At 42.6% G+C, this 21489-nt stretch overlaps 1 protein-coding gene across 3 annotated transcripts in view; it reads left to right on the forward strand.

The window, feature by feature from the left end:
* Positions 1-297: 297 nt before the first annotated feature.
* PROSER1 (proline and serine rich 1) overlaps positions 298-21489 on the forward strand; it is a 30471-nt gene continuing 9279 nt past the window's right edge. For all 3 annotated transcript variants that reach the window (XM_075919118.2, XM_089775495.1, XM_089775496.1), the window contains exons 1-10: positions 298-1129; positions 8720-8785; positions 9559-9627; positions 10052-10146; positions 14835-14928; positions 15488-15598; positions 17651-17734; positions 18376-18454; positions 19172-19267; positions 19384-19428. In XM_075919118.2, the coding sequence (XP_075775233.2) occupies positions 1085-1129; positions 8720-8785; positions 9559-9627; positions 10052-10146; positions 14835-14928; positions 15488-15598; positions 17651-17734; positions 18376-18454; positions 19172-19267; positions 19384-19428 (784 nt within the window). In that variant the 5' untranslated portion in view covers positions 298-1084. The remainder of the gene's footprint in view (positions 1130-8719; positions 8786-9558; positions 9628-10051; positions 10147-14834; positions 14929-15487; positions 15599-17650; positions 17735-18375; positions 18455-19171; positions 19268-19383; positions 19429-21489) is intronic.

The following is a 21489-nucleotide window of genomic DNA, read 5'->3' on the forward strand; positions in this document are numbered from 1 at the left end:
CTAGGAGCATGTCACGTGACTCCGGAACGGCGAGCTCGCCTCCCAATTTTTTTATGCCCAGGTTGCTCTCCTTAAGGGGTGACTGCTTGAGTGCCTGAGCGCAAGAGAACATTGCACAGTTGCCCACCGTTTTCAAACAATGTATACCAGTCCCCTCGGCGGGATGCTAAGAGTAGGGCATCATGAGCTGTGCAAAAAAGAAACCATTCCGCTCACCTTCAGAGTTTCTGCTCAGGCAGCTAGCAGTGGGGAGGGTCTCCGCCACAGGAAGGGACCTCAGATATACACTAGACGTGGGTTGATGATGTCATTGAGGCGCGACACGTGGGCATTGCGGACCCCAGTGGCGAGGAGGAACCGTGTCGCCTCTGGTTATTATTGCTTGTGCTGTGCGCCCTGTCGCTTCCTTGCGGTGGTGGGGGCCGCGGAGCTGGGCGCGGCGCGTGCTTGGGGTTGGGCGCGGCAGGTCCGGAGTCGGGGCCACTTCCCTGGCGGCCTCCCCCCATCGCGCCAGTGCCCCGTGTTTGGTTGCTGCTGGTAACAAAGAGCCGGGAGCTGCGCGGCGATGGGCAGCGGGGGCGCCCGGAGGCTGCCTGGCCTGAGGGCCGCGCTCTGACGGAAGCGGTAGGAGGCTGGAGCAGGTGCACAGCCCCGTATCCCCGGCGGCACCTGAGCCAGGCGCTGCCCCGCTCTCACCCCTCTTCTCAGGGCCCCTCTCTTCCTCCTCGTCCGCCCTGTTTCTTCTTCTTCTTCTTCTTCGTTCTTCGTTCCCCGTCCCCCACTTCCCTCCCTTAATCTGCCAGTTGCGAGGCAGGGAGCGCCAATTCCCGTCTCCTGATGAACCGTGCATTAGACCAAGCATTTATATCGTGACTGAAATCCGCGCTATTATCCAAAAGAATCACATCCCTTGCGCTGGCTTTTTTTCCTACCGAATTTTTATTTTTATTTTTTTTGCATCTCTGTAAAGTGTCTTTCTTCAGTGCTTTTCTTCTACAATAAAAAAGACACTACTGCAGTAAAAGTCTTGCCTGGATGTATTTTTTTCTTTAAATAAAAATCTGCATTGGATGAACAAGTAAAGATGGATAAGAAATCATTTGAGACCGTGCTTGATGAAATTAGAAAGGTAACTTTTTACACATTCGTTTTAATTGTGTAACTGCAAATTCCTTTTTGGAGTACAGTTGATTTGCCTTAATTTTTGTTCCCTGTGAAAGGCTGGAAAAGCCAAATTATTGCCTGCTCTTCAAAGAGCAGAAAGAAATACAGAGAAGGCATACCAGTGTTTGCTTCATGTAAACCAAATTTAGTCTAGTTGAGACTTACCTTGCCTAGTATTTGTTTCTATCTTCATGTTTTCATTGGTGAGTGATGGTCTCCTGACATTATGTTGCTCAAAAGTTGAATAATTCATAAATTCATTCAATATTCTTAAAACTGTAAATGTATAGTAGATATTTGTAAAAAGTGGTTTTCAAAGACTTAATTTTTTTCAAATGGAAATGGAAATCTTAGTCTGCAGATCCCCCAGAGCTCTGTGGACCACAAGTTGAAAACCATCGTTGTTTGATAATGACAGACTTTTGTGGGCCCCTTAGATATAGTTAGTATACCCCTTAGTTCATAGACTACAGTTTAAAAACCAATGTTTTAAATTATTTTGTTCTGAATTTGTAAGTAATGTATTACATTATAAAGTTAAAGCATGAGAGTGAAAGACCCCTGATCTGCATTATGTTTCTTTCTGTTTTAGAATTCTTGTGAATATTCTGTCTAGTCAGTTAACCACTTGAAACCTCAGGTTTTCTCAGTCTGTAATTGAAATTAGGCATACTGTGGGACTTAGTTCATTCATGTTTATAAGATGCTCTGGGATTCTTAGATGAAAAGTGTTAATGGAGTTAAACATAGTGTAGAAGCTTTAATATTGATCCCATATTGTGCATTTTGTACTTCTTAACTGACTTTTGATAATTTATGACTTAAAGTTTTTGAATGCTTATAGTTTGCTTAGAAAACCAAGACCAGATAACAGGCATTTCAATATTAAACTAGATCATGCTTCATCAAAACATTTGACAGGCTTACTTTAAAATATTTAAATGGACTTGCTGATTCTATAGCTTGCATTCTCATCCCAGATGTGATGAAAATACAAGGAATGCTAATATGATCCATATATTCTAGGGATATTTTAAATTTTCATCACTTTTTTCCTTAACCAAATGTAAGCAATTTGTTTACAAAGTTGTGTTATGGAAAGTTAAACACTACTATTATTCTGTATGGAATTTAGGGATGTAATAGTGTAGTTGATTAACCAATAAGCAAAAGCTTATCGGTTAATGCTATAGACTACCCATATTTCCCCCCTCCGCCTTGCCAGTAAATTTTTAGCGGGCTGGCCAGCAGTTCCGTTCAGTCCTGGCTTGCGCCAGGTCTGGGACCTATCCCTGCTGCAGCTCTGCATTTAAAGTGTATTAGGAACCATGTGTGGAGGTAGCCTGGCTCAGTTCCAGCTTGCACCAGGTCTGAAAGCTCAGACTCCTGACGGACAGGCAGCCAGTCTGCGAGAGGAGCTGATTTTTAAACTGGCTTTACTTGCAGACCAGGTCCTGCTTGGCATTCTATGCTGCTGTCTCTAATAGAGAGGCTGCAGCACGAAGTGGCAGAGGGCTCCTTGGGAGTGGGGCGGAGCACACTAGGTGTTGGCTCCACCCCCTGAGGACTATAAAATAGTCAAGTAACCAAGAAAAATTCATGAGATTAATCGACTATTCAGTTAACCGATATTTAACATCCCTAGTGGAATTTGGATAACACTGACATGTATTTGTCTTTACATGTAAATAAGCAGAGCTCGACAAATAATACAATCTACTTGCCTCGGGCGAGTAGATTGTAACCTGGAAGAACCGGGTTCGGGCGGTCTGCACGTGCGCAGATTGCCGGACAGCACGGCTGGCAAGGGGGGCTCGCGGCAGTTCAGCGAGCCCTGTAAATAAGCCTTATTTTTATTTATTACCCACACTTTATTTTTTAAATATACAATTTTACAACATTCATAGGGCCCTACCAAATTCACAGACATGAAAAATGACTGTGAAATCTACTCTCCCTCTGGGAATCTGATCATTTGTATGCTTTTACCCTATACTATACAGATTTCCCAGGAGGAGACTAGTGTTTCTCAAATTGGGGGTCCTGACCCAAAAGGGAGAGGCAGGAAGGTCACAAGGTTATTTTAGGGGTCTTGTTGTATTGTCACCCTTTATTCTGCACTATCTTCAGTGCAGGGAAACTAGAGAATGGCAGCAGATGGCTGAAAGCAGAACCTCTCCAACAGCAGCACAGAGGTAAGGGTGGCAACATCATACCATGCAATACTTCTGTGCTGCTGCTGCTGGCAGCAGCAGCTCTGCCTTCAAAACTGGGATCCTGACTTGCAGCCACTGCTCTCCATCTGTTCAGCTCTGAAGGCAGTGCCACTCCCAGCAGCAGCGCAGAAGTAAGGGTAGCAGTACTGCAACTCTCTCCCTATAATAACTTTGCAATCCCCCCTCTTCCACAACTCCTTTTTTGGTCAAACCCCTACAATTATAGCCCTGGGACATTTCAGATTTGTATACCTGAAATCACAGAATTTATTATTTTTAAAATGTTATGACTGAAACTCACTAAAATGGACTTTGAATTTGGTAGGGCCATAAACATAGGGGTTCCATTCAGATTCCATAATTTAGTGTTTTTAGAGTGGCAGCAACATCCAGTCTCATGTTGAATTACAAATTTTGACTGCAAGTAAAATGAAGGCATTATCTTAAAATAACACTCGGAAAAGTGAATCACACATTCAATTAATTAGTTATATCATTATTCAATAGCCCTGCTTAAGCTGGCATAATTTTTTAAAAATAATTCTTGAAACCACAATTCTTTTAGAGAATATAATGTTTTGAAAAATCAAATTTTACTTAGTGCTAGTGAAATTAAATACTTATTAGGAGTATGAGGCTAAATTTTCTCCAGCAGATATTTTTGATCAATGGTAGAAAAAGAAATTCATAAACATTGTAATTTTTAAAATAGCATACTAGTTGGTTAAATTAAATGTGGGTCTCTAATTGTAGATCAAACATTTTCTTGTCTGACAAACAGCTAGCCTGAAATGTTCTGCAGGAATGTTCTGCTGAGTTAATGATGATGAGCGAGTTGCTTAACTTGTTTGTCTCCATTTCCCAATATTTAAAATGGGTTTAATATTTCCAAACATTAGATATGTTGCGAGTCTTAACTCATTATTTTAAAGTGATTTCAGTTCCTTGGAGGCACTGTAGAAATAATTAAGTGTATATAAGAGAGAAACTAAGTATTCAGGGTCAACTTTAAAAATAGAATGTGTCTCCCTGAATTCCCATATCAATTTTTGCAATTTCATTTTATTTATTTTAAAATATGTTCTTTCTGCTTTTCATTATATCAGCGTTTCCCAAACTATGGGCTGTGGCCCGATACCGGGCCACAGGAAAAAAGTACCGGGCCTCAGCGTGGTTGCCAGGGTGTTCTGGGCTCCCAGAGTGCCTGTGTGGCGCTGGGTCCCCCAAGCCCTTGGCCGGCCTGGGCAGAGTCTGCAGCTGGATCTTCCGGCTCCCGGCGGATGCATAGCTCGGGGAGGTGGGGAAGGAGGAAGGGAGAGCCAGCCATCAGAAGCAGCACTGGACGGGGGAATCGGGGCAGGCCAGGGAGATTGGGGGAGGGGCAACAGGCGGAAGCAGAGCTGGGCAGGGTGCTGGCCAGGGGAGATTGGGAGGAGGAGTAGGGGAGAAGCGGCTGCTGGAAGCAGGGCTTGCCTGGGGCATTGGGACTGTCCATGAGAGATTGGGGGGCTGGTGGAAGCAGGGCTGCCGGGGGGCACAAGGTTGTGGGTAGGGAGCTGGGTAGGGAGCTGGCTAGGGAAGATGGAGGGACAGGGGGGAGAAGCGGCCACTGAAGCAGGGCTGGACATGGGCAGCGGGACTGGCCAAGGGAGATTGGGAGGAGAAGCGGGGGAGAACTGGCTGTCGGGGAGGGGATTGGGGGAAGTGGGGTTGGCCAGAGGCGCAGGATGGGGAGCAAATCAGCCAGCGGGAGTGGGACTGACACGAACATATGCGGATCTCGGGGGGCTCCTCCCCACACAAAGCACGAGTGAGTCCGGCCCAGCCCGGGGATTCTATTGCCCTCCGCCCCCACACACACCCCCTCGAGTAGTTGCGAACTGTCTGGCTGGTAGACACACTCACGCAGTCTGAGCACATATACCAGCCAGGCAGTTTGAAGCTACAAACTGATACATCTAGTAATAATAAAACTTATCTAATGAGAAAATACCAGACATGTTATATGTCTGGTATTTTCTCAGTTTGTTTTTTATGTGTTTATATTTTTGGACTGCAAAAAATAGTACGGAAAAAAAGGGTTCCAACTAAAGTAAAAAGTTTGGGAAACCCTGGTCTAACCAGCTTTCTGTCTGTCTTACGCTCCATTTATCTAATCCATATTCCTTAATTTCCTGGCAAGAATATTGTGGGTGACCATATCAAAAGCTGGCACCGGGGGCTTTGGGAGGACCAGAAACAACTTACTTGAATATTCATCATTTGATTAATGAATATGCAAATATGCAAATGAATGTTACCGGTCCTCCAAAAGGTCGTGAATAGATTTACTGGTCCCCGTGTCAAAAAGTTTGGGAACCCCTGCATTGTATGAAAAAGCTTCATGACAACAAAAGGAAACTTCAGCTATGCTACTTGTAACAATAGTATTTTTTTTCTGAAGATATAATTTTTCACATAGCCTCCCATTAAATAAAACTCAGATTTCTGGGAGTTATATTTTAAAGATACCAGCTGCTTTTGGTTTAACTTAAAATACCTTAAATGAAAGTTTTATCATGCTACTGTTATTCAAACTGTTAGCAGCTTAGCTCTGAACATATAAATAAAGGAGAGTTTAGCCCTGTTTCTTGTAAGAACCTACAATCCAAGTCCATTTCTAGTGAATTATTGATGGATTATGTCCATTGACTGAGTAGGACCACTCCTGTAAAAATTGTAAGACCAGGTCTGCAGACTGTACCAGAAGGACAAATTGTTCTTGTACCCACCTTCAATTTCTTTTGTGGTCAAGGTGAGATACTTTTTTTTCCTTTTTCCCAAAGAGTTGTGGCTTTAGAACACTATTTGAGACGACGAATAACTGTACCAGTTTCAAATTGCTTGGGGTGCAGGGTTTAAAGAAAGGGTTTAATGCATGAGCTGTATCTTGAGTAACTTTTTCCTAACTGGAAAAGAACTTGAGAACAGCACTATTTATCTGCAGCCATGTCTTCACTATAGCAATTACAATGGTGCAGCTGTGCTGCTGTAACACTTCTGTTGAAGACATTGTAAGATGGTTAGTTTAATAAACTCCTGCTGCTGTGAGAAGTAGTAGCTATGTCAATAGGCAAACACCTGCCGTCATAGGGTTGTCCACACCACTGCTTTGGTTAGTGTAACCTATATCAGACCGGTATGTGTATCATTCACACTGCTGAGCAATGTAAGTTATACCAAAGTAATTTGTAATGTAGATGTAACCTGAGCCTCTACCTGCAATTTCTGAAAACACAAACTCACGTGAAAGTATTCTGTCCTTTTTAAGAAGTGATCTTAGTCATTGACTCACATGAAATCAGGCATCGTTTTTATGCTGATGACTTGTAGTGTAAAAGCTATATCTATCTCCCTCACTCCAATCATATATCGCTTCTTGGATAACTTAACTCCTGTTGAATATGCCCAAAATGGAAGTTCTTCATCACTGTCAACAACATGGTCATTATTTCTCAGGCCTATAATCTTGCGACTGTCTGACTCTAATATTGCCTCTAATTTTAAAGGCCTGGCATGGTCCGTAAACTTAGACATCTAACGGATATCATGGTATCAAAAATCATTCACTATAAAAATAATGGGTTAGTCTAGTGCAGTTTCTCTATGCAAGGAACATATCTTGCCCCAGGATTGTCTATCTCAAGTTGTGAGACCCTTGTGCAATTATGATCACTGAACGTTTTTATTTTTGGGCACCCTTTACTCATACATGATCCCAAGACCTGGCCTAATTATTATAACAGTTCTTATGTAGAAATTTTCAGCTGCAATCTCAAACTATTTTATAAAGGAAGTATCATCCCCATTTTATAGATGTACAAACCATAGGGAAGCAGAATGGGACCATGATTAGGGAATTCAACTGGGATTTAGGAGATGAGTTTTATTCTCCTTTCTGCCACTGGCCTGCTGTAAGACCTTGGACAAATCACTTCACCCATCTGTGCCTCCTGTTCGCTCAATTACATATTAAACATGGATAACAGGAAGCTATTGACAAGATCACATCACTCTCTGGAGCTACCTTTCATGGCCATAAATTTAATTAATCATCACCTTTCTATCAGGGGTAACCATCTTAGTCTGTATCTGCAAAAATGAGTCCTATGGCACTTTAAAAGACTAGCAGATTTATTAGTTTTCATGGGCAAAATCCCACTTTGTCAGATGCATTTTTAAGGTGCCATAGAACTCTTCGTTCTTGTATTTCTAGCAGCCTGTCCCCAAGAAATGCCCATAGTAAGTAGCTCTAGATTCTTCATAGAATTAAGTAAAGCACAATACACACATTCCTGTTCGAGGTACTTAGTTGAATAAGCTGCAGTTTGAATGAATTAACTGCCATCTTGGTTTCAAGAGACACTAGAGCATGGATGGGCATCAGCCTGTCAGGGTTTGTACCTGGCAGGTTGCCACTGCTATATTTACCTGCATTCGCTGATACCTGTGGATGTGCAGGTGCATACAGCAATTGGGAGCCTATAAGGGACTAACCCTGGTGGACCGGATCTGGCCCATGGACTGGTATTTGCCCTTCCCCACATTAGAGATTTAATATTTAAGATCTGAAGCTTGAAAGGAGCAGTATTGTGGTATTCTTCCAGGCTGAATATAAACAGAGAGATGGTGAACTTTTTAATAGAGAAACAAATTAGGGATGTAAGAAAGTAGTCAACTAGCCGATAAGCAGAACTGTCTCCGTGGGGGCTCAGGGAAGGTAGAGGCACATCGGGAAACAGCGCCAGTGGGGACTAAGGCAGTCTCCACTTGCACCATTTCTGCTGTTATTCTGGTTTTGAAATGTACAAGAGCCTCACCTGGGCTCTTGTACATTTCAAAGGCTAGGCACCACAGGGAGTATGGGGCCAGCAGGAGTATCCACTGGTCCCATGCTCCCTGTGGAGCTTCTGCTTTTGAAATTTGAAATTTCTGTATATTTCAATAGGAAGACCCACACTCTCTGCAAGGCTTCCGCTTTTGAACTGTAGCAAGAGTCCTGGAGAGCTCTTGCTACAGCTCAAAGGTGGAGACGCCCTTATAGACTAATCAAATAGTTGATGGAAATCCTATCCACTATTCAATTACTTAATCTAAATTTAAAATCCCTAAAACAAAGGAAAATAGTTTTTAATCTTACTTATTTCTTAAAGTCTTCCTCTGCTTGCAAATATTCACATAATTATTCAATAAATATTCTGTAGAATAAAAATCTTGTGGTATAATTGATATATTTTTCTCTTGAATATATTTGTCTTGCAGATGATTATGCTTTAATAATTTTTTCTTTTATCTTTTAGGCTGTGTTGACTGAATACAAATTAAAAGCTATAGAATATGTGCATGGATACTTCTCTAGTGAACAGGTAACATTCTACATAGTGCTATGTGTTTATGGATAATGTAAAATCCAGGAATTACTCTATATACTTATGTACAAAGACAGTTCCTCCCACTGAGCAACTGCAAATCCAGATCATATTCACTAGTTGCCATTCTATTAATTTAGGAGATTTGTGACAAATTCTTTTTACACCAGTTTTAATCTGGAGTAACATAATAATGGTGGTCTAGATTTTCACCAATTAATAGAGATCAGATTTTGCCTCTTAGTGTGTATAATTGAAATATCCATAGTTAATTTTCATGGAATTCAGAACCTTAATGATAATGGGATATTTTGAACCTATCTTTATGTTCTAAGATCATAAGTAAAGACACTTGCTTTGGTTCCGAGTAAGATAATGTTATGCTTTTAAAATATATTTGTATACAAATTTGGATGCTTCTGTTTGGATCTGAATTATTATAATCTTCTCTGAGATTTCTTTTTAAAATGTGTGTTAATATTCTAGTTTGGTATTTGATCAGGTAGGTATGTATTTATAAAAATAATATAAATGTTTATTTAAAATAATTACCTAAAAAGCTATCTTACTACCCAGTGGGATTTTAAGGGATTAGATAAAACAAAAAACACACTAGATACTGCTGTGTAGATAAATATTGGCTATGCATGCACACAGTGCTTAGCAATATCCTACTACACTCAATGTGTAGAGTGGCAGGAAAGATATTGAATTTTGTTAGCAGAAAATGTGTATATATAAGAAGTGAACTGTTGGTTTTTCTGTTTCAGATTGTTGAATTGCTGAGATACTTTTCTTGGGCTGAACCACAACTAAAAGCAATGAAGGCTTTACAGCATGTATGTTTTTATGGAGCAACCCTTTGAAATGTCTCCCCTTGTTTCTTCTGCTCTTAGTTTCCATAAGCACATCTATATTCCCATCACATGAATATATTTTGTAATATATGTACTTTTCTCTTCTGAGGGCATCAGCCAGGATGGGCAGGGATAATGTCCCTAGCCCCTGTTTGCCAAAAGCTGGGAATGGCCAGCGGGATGGATCAGTGGATGATTGCTTGTTACAGTGTTTTGCAGTTTGCCAGAATTGTGGCTCTATTTTGTATTCAGTACTTAGCTCATAAGAGTAATGTTCTCCAGAGACTATAAGATGGTAATTGTTTATTGAAATTCAGGATATAACGATTTTAAAATTGCATACTGTACTAAAAATAAATATACTGTCATATATATTTTTTTCACTTTTCCCTGCTTGTTTTGTTAGAAAATGGTAGCCGTTCCGGCATCAAAAGTGGTTAATATCCTTAACTGCTTCACCTTTAGCAAAGATAAGCTTGTGGCTCTGGAACTCCTGGCTTCGTAAGTATTTCTTTTATGTGTTGTATTTACTTATTGATATGTTACTGATTTTACTCAATCTGACTATTTCAGATAAAGGAAAGTTTCAGATGAACCCTTCTGAACAATTAGGGCAAAATGCCTACTTGCTTTAAAATGATTTGATGCTCATGAATGAAAAAAGCAATAGCTGTAGCTTGTAATAATGAAGAGAGGTGTTTTGAAAACTTCCTAAGTTCATCTGTCTTGAACCACAATACCCCTGCTACCTGTTTGACACAACTCTGTTTTCAAAGTTTATGTTGTATTCAAAACCTTTTAGGCTATGTCTACACTGCATGTCTCTGGCAGCAGCATTTAGGGTGATGTTTAGCATCAGTGAAAGGCTCTGGCAGGGACCAAAGGAACTTTACCTAGGGACATGACTGAACAAGGAACCAGAAATAGGTCCCACAGTATCAAAGCACCTGCCATCCAGATTCCTTCTCCTGTTGTGATGGTTTTCTGTCTTTGCCAGCACCAAGCGGAGGCTGATGAGGAGGTCTCGTGACTTTATGGGGTTGCGACTAGGATGTGCTAAGATAAAAAAATGAGGCAGAAAAATGCAGCTAGCACCTCAGTAAAGGGGCCTAGAGAAACCAGGAGAGGGGCTGCAGCCTGATGCACTCTGCAGTAAATGTGTGCTAGTGTCTCCCTCTCAGTGCAAAAGGAGCAAGTGTCAGGAGTTCATGAATAATGCCAGATACATGCCTGTACTTATGACTTCATGGTGGAACCGCCAACTAATATCCCCTGCAGTATGTGAAATCAGAGTGGAGTATAGGTTGACCCATTGAGCATGAGCACCAAAATTATTCATGAGTGTCTACAGATGTTTTTTGGACACTGTTCAGAGAAGACCTGTTGGATGACATTCATCTTATTCAGGTGACTTGTCAAGATGGATAGAGGAGCTAGAGCAGGTCCTGATGATGGCTTCCAGAGCACTAGGGATGAGATGTAGACAGCACTCGCCTATAGGATTTGCTCAAGAAAAGAGAAGCAGGAGAGTAGGGATGTCAACGTGTAGTTGACTATGATTAACCAACAAGCTGAGGCAGCAGCGCTGGGTGGCAAGCAGCCGGTCTGTGTGGGGAGCTTCATCACAGACCAGCTCCCACCTGCCACCCTGCACTAGTGCCTTTGAGAGCGGCAGCAGCGCAGAGAACTCCCTGGGAGAGGGGCTGGGAGCACATTGGCTGCTGGCTGCATTACCAGGAACTATTGAATAGTTGTGTAACTGCTGTTTTGTGTGTGGGTGGTCATCTGATTGATTCTTCTTTGGGTTGGGAGTCTCGACCTGAAAAAGATAACCCACCCCTGTTCTAGGCTTTTCTTATTCATCGCCAGGGCTTGACAAACGGTGGCAAAGCCTACTTGCCAGCCCTGCACTGTGCATGCGCAAGACTGCCGATGAACGGGGCAACCGGCTGAAATCTACTCACCATGGGCGAGTAGATTCAGTGATTTGTTGAGCCCTGTTCATTGCTATCTTGTCCATTGTAAATGGTTTCCTGGATATCCTCCCACCCCCATCTTCAGTAGACATTCTGTTTCTAGTTAGAGTGGCGAGGAGTCCTGTGGCACCTTATAGACTAACTGAAGATGCATCTGACGAAGTGGGTCTTTGCCCACGAAAGCTTATGCTCCTACACTTCAGTTAGTCTTGTAGTGGGGTGGAATGGCCACCCACTGACCCGGAGGCGGAGGAACCCCTCTGGCGGCCATTTTGGGCCCGGCCTAGCCCCGCCCCCTCACCTGTCCGGAAGTCAAGGGGTGGGACTAGGACTATAAGAAGGCTGCCTGGGAGCTCAGTCAGGGCCCAGCCTCCGAAGGAGCCGGAGGCCTGGCTGGAGCTCCTGCCTGGGGCTAGGCTGCCCTCAGCCACCTTCCCAGAGGCCGGCCAGGGCCTCCCTGCCCGGGCTACTAAGGCCGGGTCGGGCCCGCCAGCTGAACCACTCGCGGACCCAGAGGACGGGACCGAGCCGCTGGACCAGCTGGACCCCCGGTGGGTACTGGAACGCCGGGCCGGACAAGCCCCGCGGAACACCACAGAGCTCTGACCTCTTGACCCCTGGATTGGGCCGCTGGCCCCTGCGGAGACGACGCGGGCTTCAACTCCCCGACAGGCCGCTGGGGCTACAGGTACTGGGGAAGAGGAAAGGGGGAGACAAGAGGCGGCCCAGGGGGTAGCATGGGCTGAGAACCGCCCTAGGCCAGCACGTTGCGGGCTGGAGCCCCTGCTGAGCCCGTAGCAGCTGAACGGCTGCATCCAGGGCCCCTGGGCCGGGGCGCAGTGGAGTGGGTGGGCCTGCGCCCCTGCCACCCACCAACCGGGTGGCAGTCTCCCACCCCCTTGCCACAGCTGCAGCTGCACTGCCTGCCCCGCCCTTGAACTAGGAACTCCTACAGACCTGTGGGTTTGTTTGCGACCCGCCTTGCATTGGGGGCCTGGCCGCCAGCTGCTGCCCTACCCTGCTCGAAGGCCTGGGCGTCCGTATGAGGGGTTTGGCACCCGGCCACGATCCGGATCGGACCTTTAAAGGGCCAGGACTCGGACTACTTTAAGGCCTAGTAGGGCCATAGGACGGACTAGCCATCCACTGTACCAGGGCGGAGGATCCGCCTCCTAAAGGCCTGCCGGCCTACAACGAACCATCCCCCGGAAGGGGACAGCTTAGAGGCTATGGTTGTCACTGCCGGAGGGCAGTGACCAAAAGGGCGACGAGAGCCGCACGCTACAGTCTATAAGGTGCCACAGGACTTGCCGCTTTTGCAGATTCAGACTAACACAGCTACCCCTCTGATACTTGTTTCCAGTTAGCAGATTCTAATCCGGTCTCCTAAGGGATGAGGCCTCCCTCATGTCCAGCAACTCATATAAAGCCACATCTACAAAGTGCATTAGCTCATTGCCATTTGTTTCATGCCTTCTGCATTTTAAAAGCTCTTTAAGTATTTTACACTTGGCAAATAATTAACTTTTAAAAAAGTTTTCAGATATCTATTTGAATAGGCATGTTCAGTTGCTAAATCAGAACAGTTTTTAAAAGGCTGCTGTGCAAACATACATTTGGGATGTTTATTGATAGAACACAACTGCCCAAGATCTTTGGATCATATAAATCTATGCTTGTGGACTCTTAGGCTGTGTCCAGACTCAGGGTTTTTTCGAAAAAAGTATCCTTTTTTTGAAAAAACTTCACCTGCGTCTAGACTGCAGCCGCGTTCTTTCGAAATTAAATCGAAAGAAGGCGGCTTTTCTTTTGACGGCGGTAAACCTAATTTCACGAGGAAGAACGCCTTTTTTCGAAAGTGCTCTTTTGAAAAAAGGCGTTCTTGAATGCAAACGGGTTTTTCGAAAGAGAGCATCCAGACTGCTTGGGTGCTCTCTTTCGAAAAAGCGGCTTGCTTTTTCGAAAGTTCCGCTTGCAGTCTAGACGCTCTTTTTCGAAAGAGGCTTGCAGTCTAGACATAGCCTTAGAGTGTGGCTCATAATGTTAGTCTATTTGAGAACTTCTGAATATGCAAATTCTTGATATGAACAGCTATTAAAGCAGAAGCTACTAACACCATAAAAACGTATGTTGAGTTCATGTTATGTTTGTGGTACAAACTAACAAAACAGAAAAATTAAAGTTGATCCGCTTTTATTTTGCACCATTGTGCCTGTGTGTGTCTGACAGCTTTGATCAGTACCATGATGATCCCATTTACACCATATTATCCTGTCAATAATCTGTTTTGATGGCAAGGAACTACAATTGTTTCTTTGCTATTAACTCTTCCTGCTACTAGTCTGGAATATCTATGCCATCAGTGTGGTTGCTGCTATCTACCCGGGCCTGTAGGCAGAACTCTGACACCAGGTATCAGAGTGCCTGCTGCACTTTGAAATGTTAGTTGTTTGATGTGACATTTGAAGTGTTTCACTTCCACTCCATAGCATGGAGTGAACTGTCAAGATCTGCTTCTTTCCTATCCTGGAGGAATCTAAAGTTTGAGAATCTGCCACCAGGCACTGGAGAGCAGCAGCCTGGGCCAACCTTGGTAGATGTAGCCATGCTTCTGTGATAAGAATTGTGTGTTAGTTAGGATGAGAGCTGCTAATGTGAACTGTGAAAATAAATTCATCCTTTCCATGTGGCTGTTCTGGCCACTCAGAAATTCTAGTTTGTATTTTTATGTGTATTGTATTAATTTACAAATAATTGAGAGATCCTATTTCAAGACATAAATACTGGTGACACATGTAAGGGAAATCAAGCAAAGGCTAATTGTATTTCTTGAATATGTTACTGAAAACTCTTGAACAACCAATGCATTATTCAAATATGATTAGTTTATAATATTGCAGGAATGTCAGACTGTGTATCACCTGAGAGGCCTAACATGTCTGGTTAGTCAATTATAAAGATGTGGAAGCATCTACAAACATCATCAAAAGCTCAATTTTTTCAAAATATCACCACGTTGATCCTTCACTGAGTTTTGTGATCTGTTACCATCTAAGTTTTAATTTCTCAGACATTTTTGCTTTTTTACAAATGCATACACCTCTTTACGAATCATGCCTGTGCAACTTCATTGCTTTCCGATGCTAATTCCTGATAACGTGTGTGTGACAGGTATATGAAATAACAATAACTATTACATTGCTTTCTTTCTAGCAACATTGTTGATGCTCAGAATTACCGCCTTATTGAGGACTTGTTCAGAATTAACATGTCAGAGAAGAAAAGGTGCAGGAGAATTCTTGAGCAGGTATTAAAAGATGTTCACTGATATTGTGTTTTTCCAGCCATATGGTCACTGCAGGATCAGGGCTCACATAACGAATAGCTAGTGCAGACTGGTAGTTGATAATCTGAAAGAAGTGAGTCTGTGAAGGATGAGAGAACAAATGGTGTTTGTACAGAAAGAGGAAGACTTCCACACAAGTGTTGTGTGGGAAAAGAGAGATGATGGGAGAGATGAGTACAGGCACAATCCTACTTTCTTTAAAATCAGAGTGCTGCCACAGACTGCAGAATTGGGCCCAAAGAATCATCAAAACAATGTGGGACTGGATAGAGCATATGGCATGCAGCAAATAACAGAGGAGTAGATAGAAAGAACTAATACAAACCGGCTAAGCAAAACTATGGAGAGTTTTGAATCTAGATTTCCATGTAGCTGTGATCTTTGTTAATGGAGTCTGAATATCACCAGGCAGCAATTCAGATTCTTTTTAAAAGTGCTGAATTTCAGACTCTGGTCTAAACAATACAATACGGTCTGAATTTGTAACACTTTAATTCTCCTTTCTTCGGTTGTGTTGCAGGCTTCCAAAGGAGGCTGTAAAGCCCCTCATGCTATGATATCTTCCTGTGGCATGATTCCTGGAAACCCTTATCCCAAGGGGAAACCAAGTCGCATAAATGGAATTTTCCCAGTATGTGAAATCTACTCAAATTGTTCCTGAAAGTTATTTTGATTTAGGATGTGCTAAGGATGTTAAAAGGTCAATTATCTGGCTAATTGTATAGTCGATACAAAGTGCCGCTGGGCACTTACTACATTTAAAATGCAGATGCGCAGCGATCAGCGTGAGCCAGAACTACTTGGTCTCCGTCTCATGCTGAGTTCAGCAGCCCCTGTTCGTGACAGACAACCCTGTCTGCTACAGATGGAGGCTAGTGCCAGAGCAGCCTCTGTTTGCGGTGGCCAGGACTGGTTGTGGGCAGCAGCTTCTGTACACTCCCAGCCCTGGCCGTCATGAACAGACTGCTCCAGCACCAGCCCTTGTTCATGGCATCCAGAGCTGGCCACGGACGTGACTGCTGCCCCAGCCATCCCTGGCCACTGTGGACAGAGGTTGCTTGGCAACAACAGCCCCTGTCCGCAGAGTGTGTGTGTGTGTGTTAGCTCCCTGCTAGGACTCCTGTGGACAGGGACTGCTTTGCAGGAGCATCCCCAGTTCCCCCTGCTGCCACTGATAGAGGCAGAGAGGGGAGGGCAGGCGGCACCCCGGAGACAGTGCTGGGGGGAACTGGCTTTTAAGCCGGCTCCCCCCAGTTCCGGCCCCTGATCTTGTTCCCGGGGGGGCACCCCAGAGAGTATGGGATGAGCAGGGACTGCTTGTAGATTTCAAAAGCAGAAGTGCCCGCAGTGGGAACCAGAGTGAAGAACCAGTACTTGTGTAGTTTCCCACTGTGCCTCTGCCCCCGCAGAGATGGTGCTGGGGGGAACTGGCTTTACCCATACCCTCCCTCCTTACCCCCCTCCAGCACCAGCTTCTGCTCCTCTTCACCTTCCCACTGCCTCTCTCTGATAGACACAGTGTGAGGAGGAAGCAACTAGTCGAGTCTCTACTTGACTATCCAATAGAGATTTGCTTATCGGATAGTCAACTAGTCGCTTACATCCCTAGGATGTACTATAGTATACCTGAACTTTTGTCCCCCTTCCATTTAAATGAGCAACTTGGCATGAGTGGAATTAAAAACAATAACTTTTTGTCATGTATTCTCAGTAAACATTCGTAGTGAACAATTTAAAAGAGGATTCAGATTTATTTCCTTCAGACTTATGTAAGACATCCTTTTATAAAAGGAAGATAGGAAATCTCTAGTACCACAAACATGCTCCTCAGAATCATGGAAACGAAAGGTGAAAAAGGTATATTAGGGAGAGGAACTTTCTGACATAGTATGGGATTGATCTATGCAATACATTTATCAATCTTAGGCCAGGTCTACACTGAAAAGTAAGATCAAATTATGGTATACAACTCCATCTATGTTAATTACCAGGGCTTGACGAACGGCGGCGAAAGCCACTCGCCAGCCCCGCACTGCGCATTCGCAAGACCCGCATTGTGCATGCGCGCGCCGGAAACAAACGGGGCGTCCGGCTGAAATCTACTCGCCACGGGCGAGTAGATTCAGTGCTTTGTCGAGCCCTGTTAATTACATAGCTGGAGTCAACGTAATTCGAGTTTTCCTGCCATCCCCACAGTAGAAGGCTGATGGGAACAAATGTTCCCATTGGCTTCCCTTACTACATGCCAAAGTCTTAACTAAACTTGCTAAATCAAACTCCAAAAGATTGTGGCAGCGTTGATCTTCCGTTTAGTGAAGACATGACTTTAGTTCAGTTTTAAATGTCCTAACCTAAATGCTGTTTGATAACTCCCAGCTGTTTCTTTGGTGAGGTCCCCAGAATTGAACACAGAATTCCAGCTGTAGCAAAAACTGTGACTATCTTTAATGTTTCTGTATACAAAAGCCCAGTGATATAATGCAGCCTAATTAAAATGTAATTATGTTGCAAGAAATCGAGAACACAGTTCTGTATTTTGGAGTGCTTGATTAATTGAAGTTAGCAAAATAGCTGTGAATTTGATTATTATTCAGAATAAGACTAACATGAAAACCTTTCTCTCCACTTTCTGCTATTTATTTCTAAGTAAATGCTGAATAACAGATGTATTTTTATGTCTTAGGGAACACCTATCAAAAAAGAGACTGAAGAATGTACTAACGAAGGGAAGGGAATTGCAGCCCGTATACTTGGACCATCCAAACCAGTATGTCTAAAAAATAAAATCTAATACACAATTTCTAAAATATGGTGCTTCATGAGGAAATTTATTCTGTGGCAACACAGCTATTTTCCGATTACAAATACTTTTTTTTTTTTAACAACAAATGGACAGCATAGCACTGAATCTGACATTTTCAGTGTGAGATGAGAAGTACTGTAGAAATGAATGACAGTATTTCTGCTTCCAAGTGTTTCCCAATCAAGTGGCTGAATTTTTTTTTTTTTAAAGGACAGGATAATTTTATGTCCTCAGATTACATTTGTAGTTGTTCAAATTAAGAGAAAAATCTAGTGCTTCAGGGCATGAAGGATGCATGGGCCAAGAACAATATTCCTTCCCTTCCCCCCCTCGCCCTCCCCGCCTCCCCATTACTAGATTACACAAGTTTATTTTTACAAAACAGTATTTGCCCTTCTTTAAAAGCATTCAATTATTGGCAGCTTCACAGATGGGCAGCAAACATAATGAATCTGCGGTGTGATTTGATATAGCAAATTCCCTTTCCCAGGATAAATAACAGTCATCTGAACAGTAGCTTAGCATCTAACTGGTACAGTTTTTGGCAGAGGAACATATTACTTAATGCCTTTTCACTGTTTTGTTCTTTCACTTTTTCAACTTAGGCTCCAGCAACATACAACCCACACAAACCTGTTCCATATCCCATCCCACCATGCCGGCCGCATGCAACTATTGCACCAAGTAAGGCTTCTTTGTGCTTTATCTTGATCGTATTATTTGATCTAGTTTTTAAAGGATCTAGTGTGGTGATACTTCTCTGACTATGGTTACCTTTTTAATTGACTGCAGTTCTAACTTCTGTTATCGCTGTAGAACCAATATGATGAGTATGTTGGCTTCTTTTCTGACTTGTGCATAATTTCAAGAATGGCACACCATTTTGATTGCTGATTCTCTTATTACTAGAGGAGACATGAGTTTCAGAAAAGATGAGGATGATAATAGCTGTAATGTTTTTAGAACCTGATTGAATATAAATATTTGACTTCTGTATCATAAAATCCAATACAGAGTTTATTCTTGGGAAGCTGGATGTGTTCTTTGAATATGGCCATGATAAAGATACGCTGTCCCTTGTAGAGTACATGTGCAAAACCAGTGGATCTATTTTCTTGTAAGTCAGCATGACCTTTTTGCTCTCCCAGATAGTTTCTTGCTCTCTGAAGCAATCTTCTATTGACAGTGTTCTTATGAACCATCAGAGAGCTACCCTAACTAAAACTTACGTTCGAACGCATGCCTGGAGAGTTAAGAGGTTTGCTTTAACTACTAAAGAAACATTTTAGAGTCTTGAATTATTTTAACAGAAAGATGTTGGCTAGTGCACTCTTAAATAATTTGTTTGTATTTATTGACTTTTTTGTTTCAGGTGTATTTATGTTGTTTGGATTTTTTTAGGTGCTTACAACAATGCTGGTCTAGTTCCAATGGCCAGTGTCTTAGCACCAGGCTTACCAGCTCCTCCACCATATACCCCTAATCAAGTGGGATCAGGTAAAGCATATATGCATATAAATGCTGCTGTAAACAAATGTTTTTAAATGTGAGAATGTATCACTTGTTTCTGAAGTTTTTCTGCACTTAATAATTTACTCTTGTTCTCTACATAGAAAACGAAGACCTTTCCAATCAAGCAAAACCTTCCCAAAGTCAAGGTAAAGTACAGCTCTTCAGGGAAAATATTCTGTATTTTGATGCAGTTTAATGCATTTCTTTCAGAAATTTATAAATTATTTTTAACTGTTAAGATATGTAACTTAATCTGTACAGACATTAACTTTTTAATGCATTTTTGTCCAGATACTCTTAGAACAAAATACTCTTAGAAATATTGTGCACTGAAATCCATTTTTAGCAACTGCTTGCAGTTGCTGAAAAAATTGCTTTTTGCCTAATATTGGGCTTGATCAAAGTAGCATTTTCGTGTATGTATGTCCTAATGGGAGATTTGAATGCACAACTGCCAGCATTTGCCGATAGTCCAATATTTTCACAACTTTTAAACTTGTTTTAAATTCAGTGTATGAGAAAAGTTTCATTGCTGCTACAAGTCCCATTCTTATTATGTGGCAGAAACTAAAAACAAAATAACCTGACATTTTTTGAAGCTGAATTTCTCTTTTATTATGCACAAAAGCAAATAACTGAAACAAAGTAGAAAAGCTGTGTTGAAGGAGCTAATATTAAAAATTCTGGGAGAATGTTACCTGTCTGTTTTGCCTCCACCCCATGTGCCTGTGTGTAAGTGCTCAGGAATTTTGATACATTAAAACACACTTTGATATACGCTTGTATGATAAATACACAGATAAATCAGTACAATTAAAAGGACAAGATCCTCATTGAAAAGCATGGTACCAGCAATAATCCTTGGTTATCTTGAACCTAGATTTTTCTGTTATCAACTTTCATGGGTCGGAGTGAAGAATTGTTATCATTAGTTAATTCTTCAATTTAGAGTTCAGGATGAGGTGAAAAGAGAGTCCAGGACATTGGGCACAGATTCTGGCTTTGTAGAAAAGAACAGAAGTGATTTTTTTTTTCATTTGGTTTGCAAATATCAAAGTTGTTTTAAGTTTCAAAATATTTGCCTATGCATCTGAACCTCTCTACTCTGGGTGTTCCTGATCAGGGAACACCCATGACACAGACTCTGGCAGGGAAGAAAGAAGCACCTCTGCACACTGCTACGCCGCCTCCTCCCCAGCTGGGAGAACAGCAGTGCAGCGAAGTGTTTCTCCGGAGCAACAGGGGAGCAGTGCCCGGAAGCAGCAGGGGGTGCGGAGCCTCATGTGTCCCTGGAAGCAGGGCACCAAATAAGGGCCCTGTCCTGTCCCCCTCACACACCTTCCTCTCTCCTAGACCATATCCCACCGCCGTCCATGGTCCTCAAAATGTCCTTAATACAGCATAACCTATTTCCCACAGTTGCCAAATTAAAGAGGTTCAAGTGTATCAATTTAAATAGTATCCTAAGATCTTACAGCTGAGTTTTCAGTGATGGAAAACTTCTGGTTATAAAGGAGGTACATTTAAGCTACGTCTACACTGCAGGCTTTTTGCGCAAGAACTGATTTGCGCAAGCATTCTTGTGCAAAAGGTCTTGTGCAGGAGTGCGTCCATGCTTCCATATGCTTTTGCACAAGAGATGTGCTTTTGCACAAGAACGCCCATGGCAGTGTGGACGCTCTCTTGCACAAGGAAGTTCTGATGGCCATTTTAGCCATAGGGCATTCTTGTGCATGAAACCCGTTGCCTGTCTACACTGCCTCCTTGTGGAAGAATTCTTGCGCAAGAGGGCTTATTCCTTGTGGGGTGAGGAATAACTCTTTTGCGCAAGAAGCCCTGTTTTCCGACGCTTTACTGTAAATTTACTCGAACAAGAACACGTGCAGTGTAGACGCTCTGCAAGTTTTTGCGCAAGAACAGCTGTTCTTGCACAAAAAGCCTGCAATGTAGATGTAGCCTTAGTGTATAACATGGAGTTAAAGAAGCAGTGAGTTTTGCCTCCTGGGTCAGTCTTGTGTTCATGGTTAAACAGAACATGTTAATTTCTAAACAAAATAAAAAAATCTGGGTTTTTAAGGGGAACGACCAATGATTACAACATGCATTATTTCTAAGCCACTATGGAACAAGAGAATTAAATTAAAAGTAATGGGAACAAAGAACACATTTTTAGGGAAAGCAAGGTTATAAAAATGCCATGGAAGTGA

This window comes from Pelodiscus sinensis, chromosome 1 (assembly GCF_052426305.1).
Source record: "Pelodiscus sinensis isolate ZL-2025 chromosome 1, ASM5242630v1, whole genome shotgun sequence".
NCBI classification, from domain to species: domain Eukaryota; kingdom Metazoa; phylum Chordata; order Testudines; family Trionychidae; genus Pelodiscus; species Pelodiscus sinensis.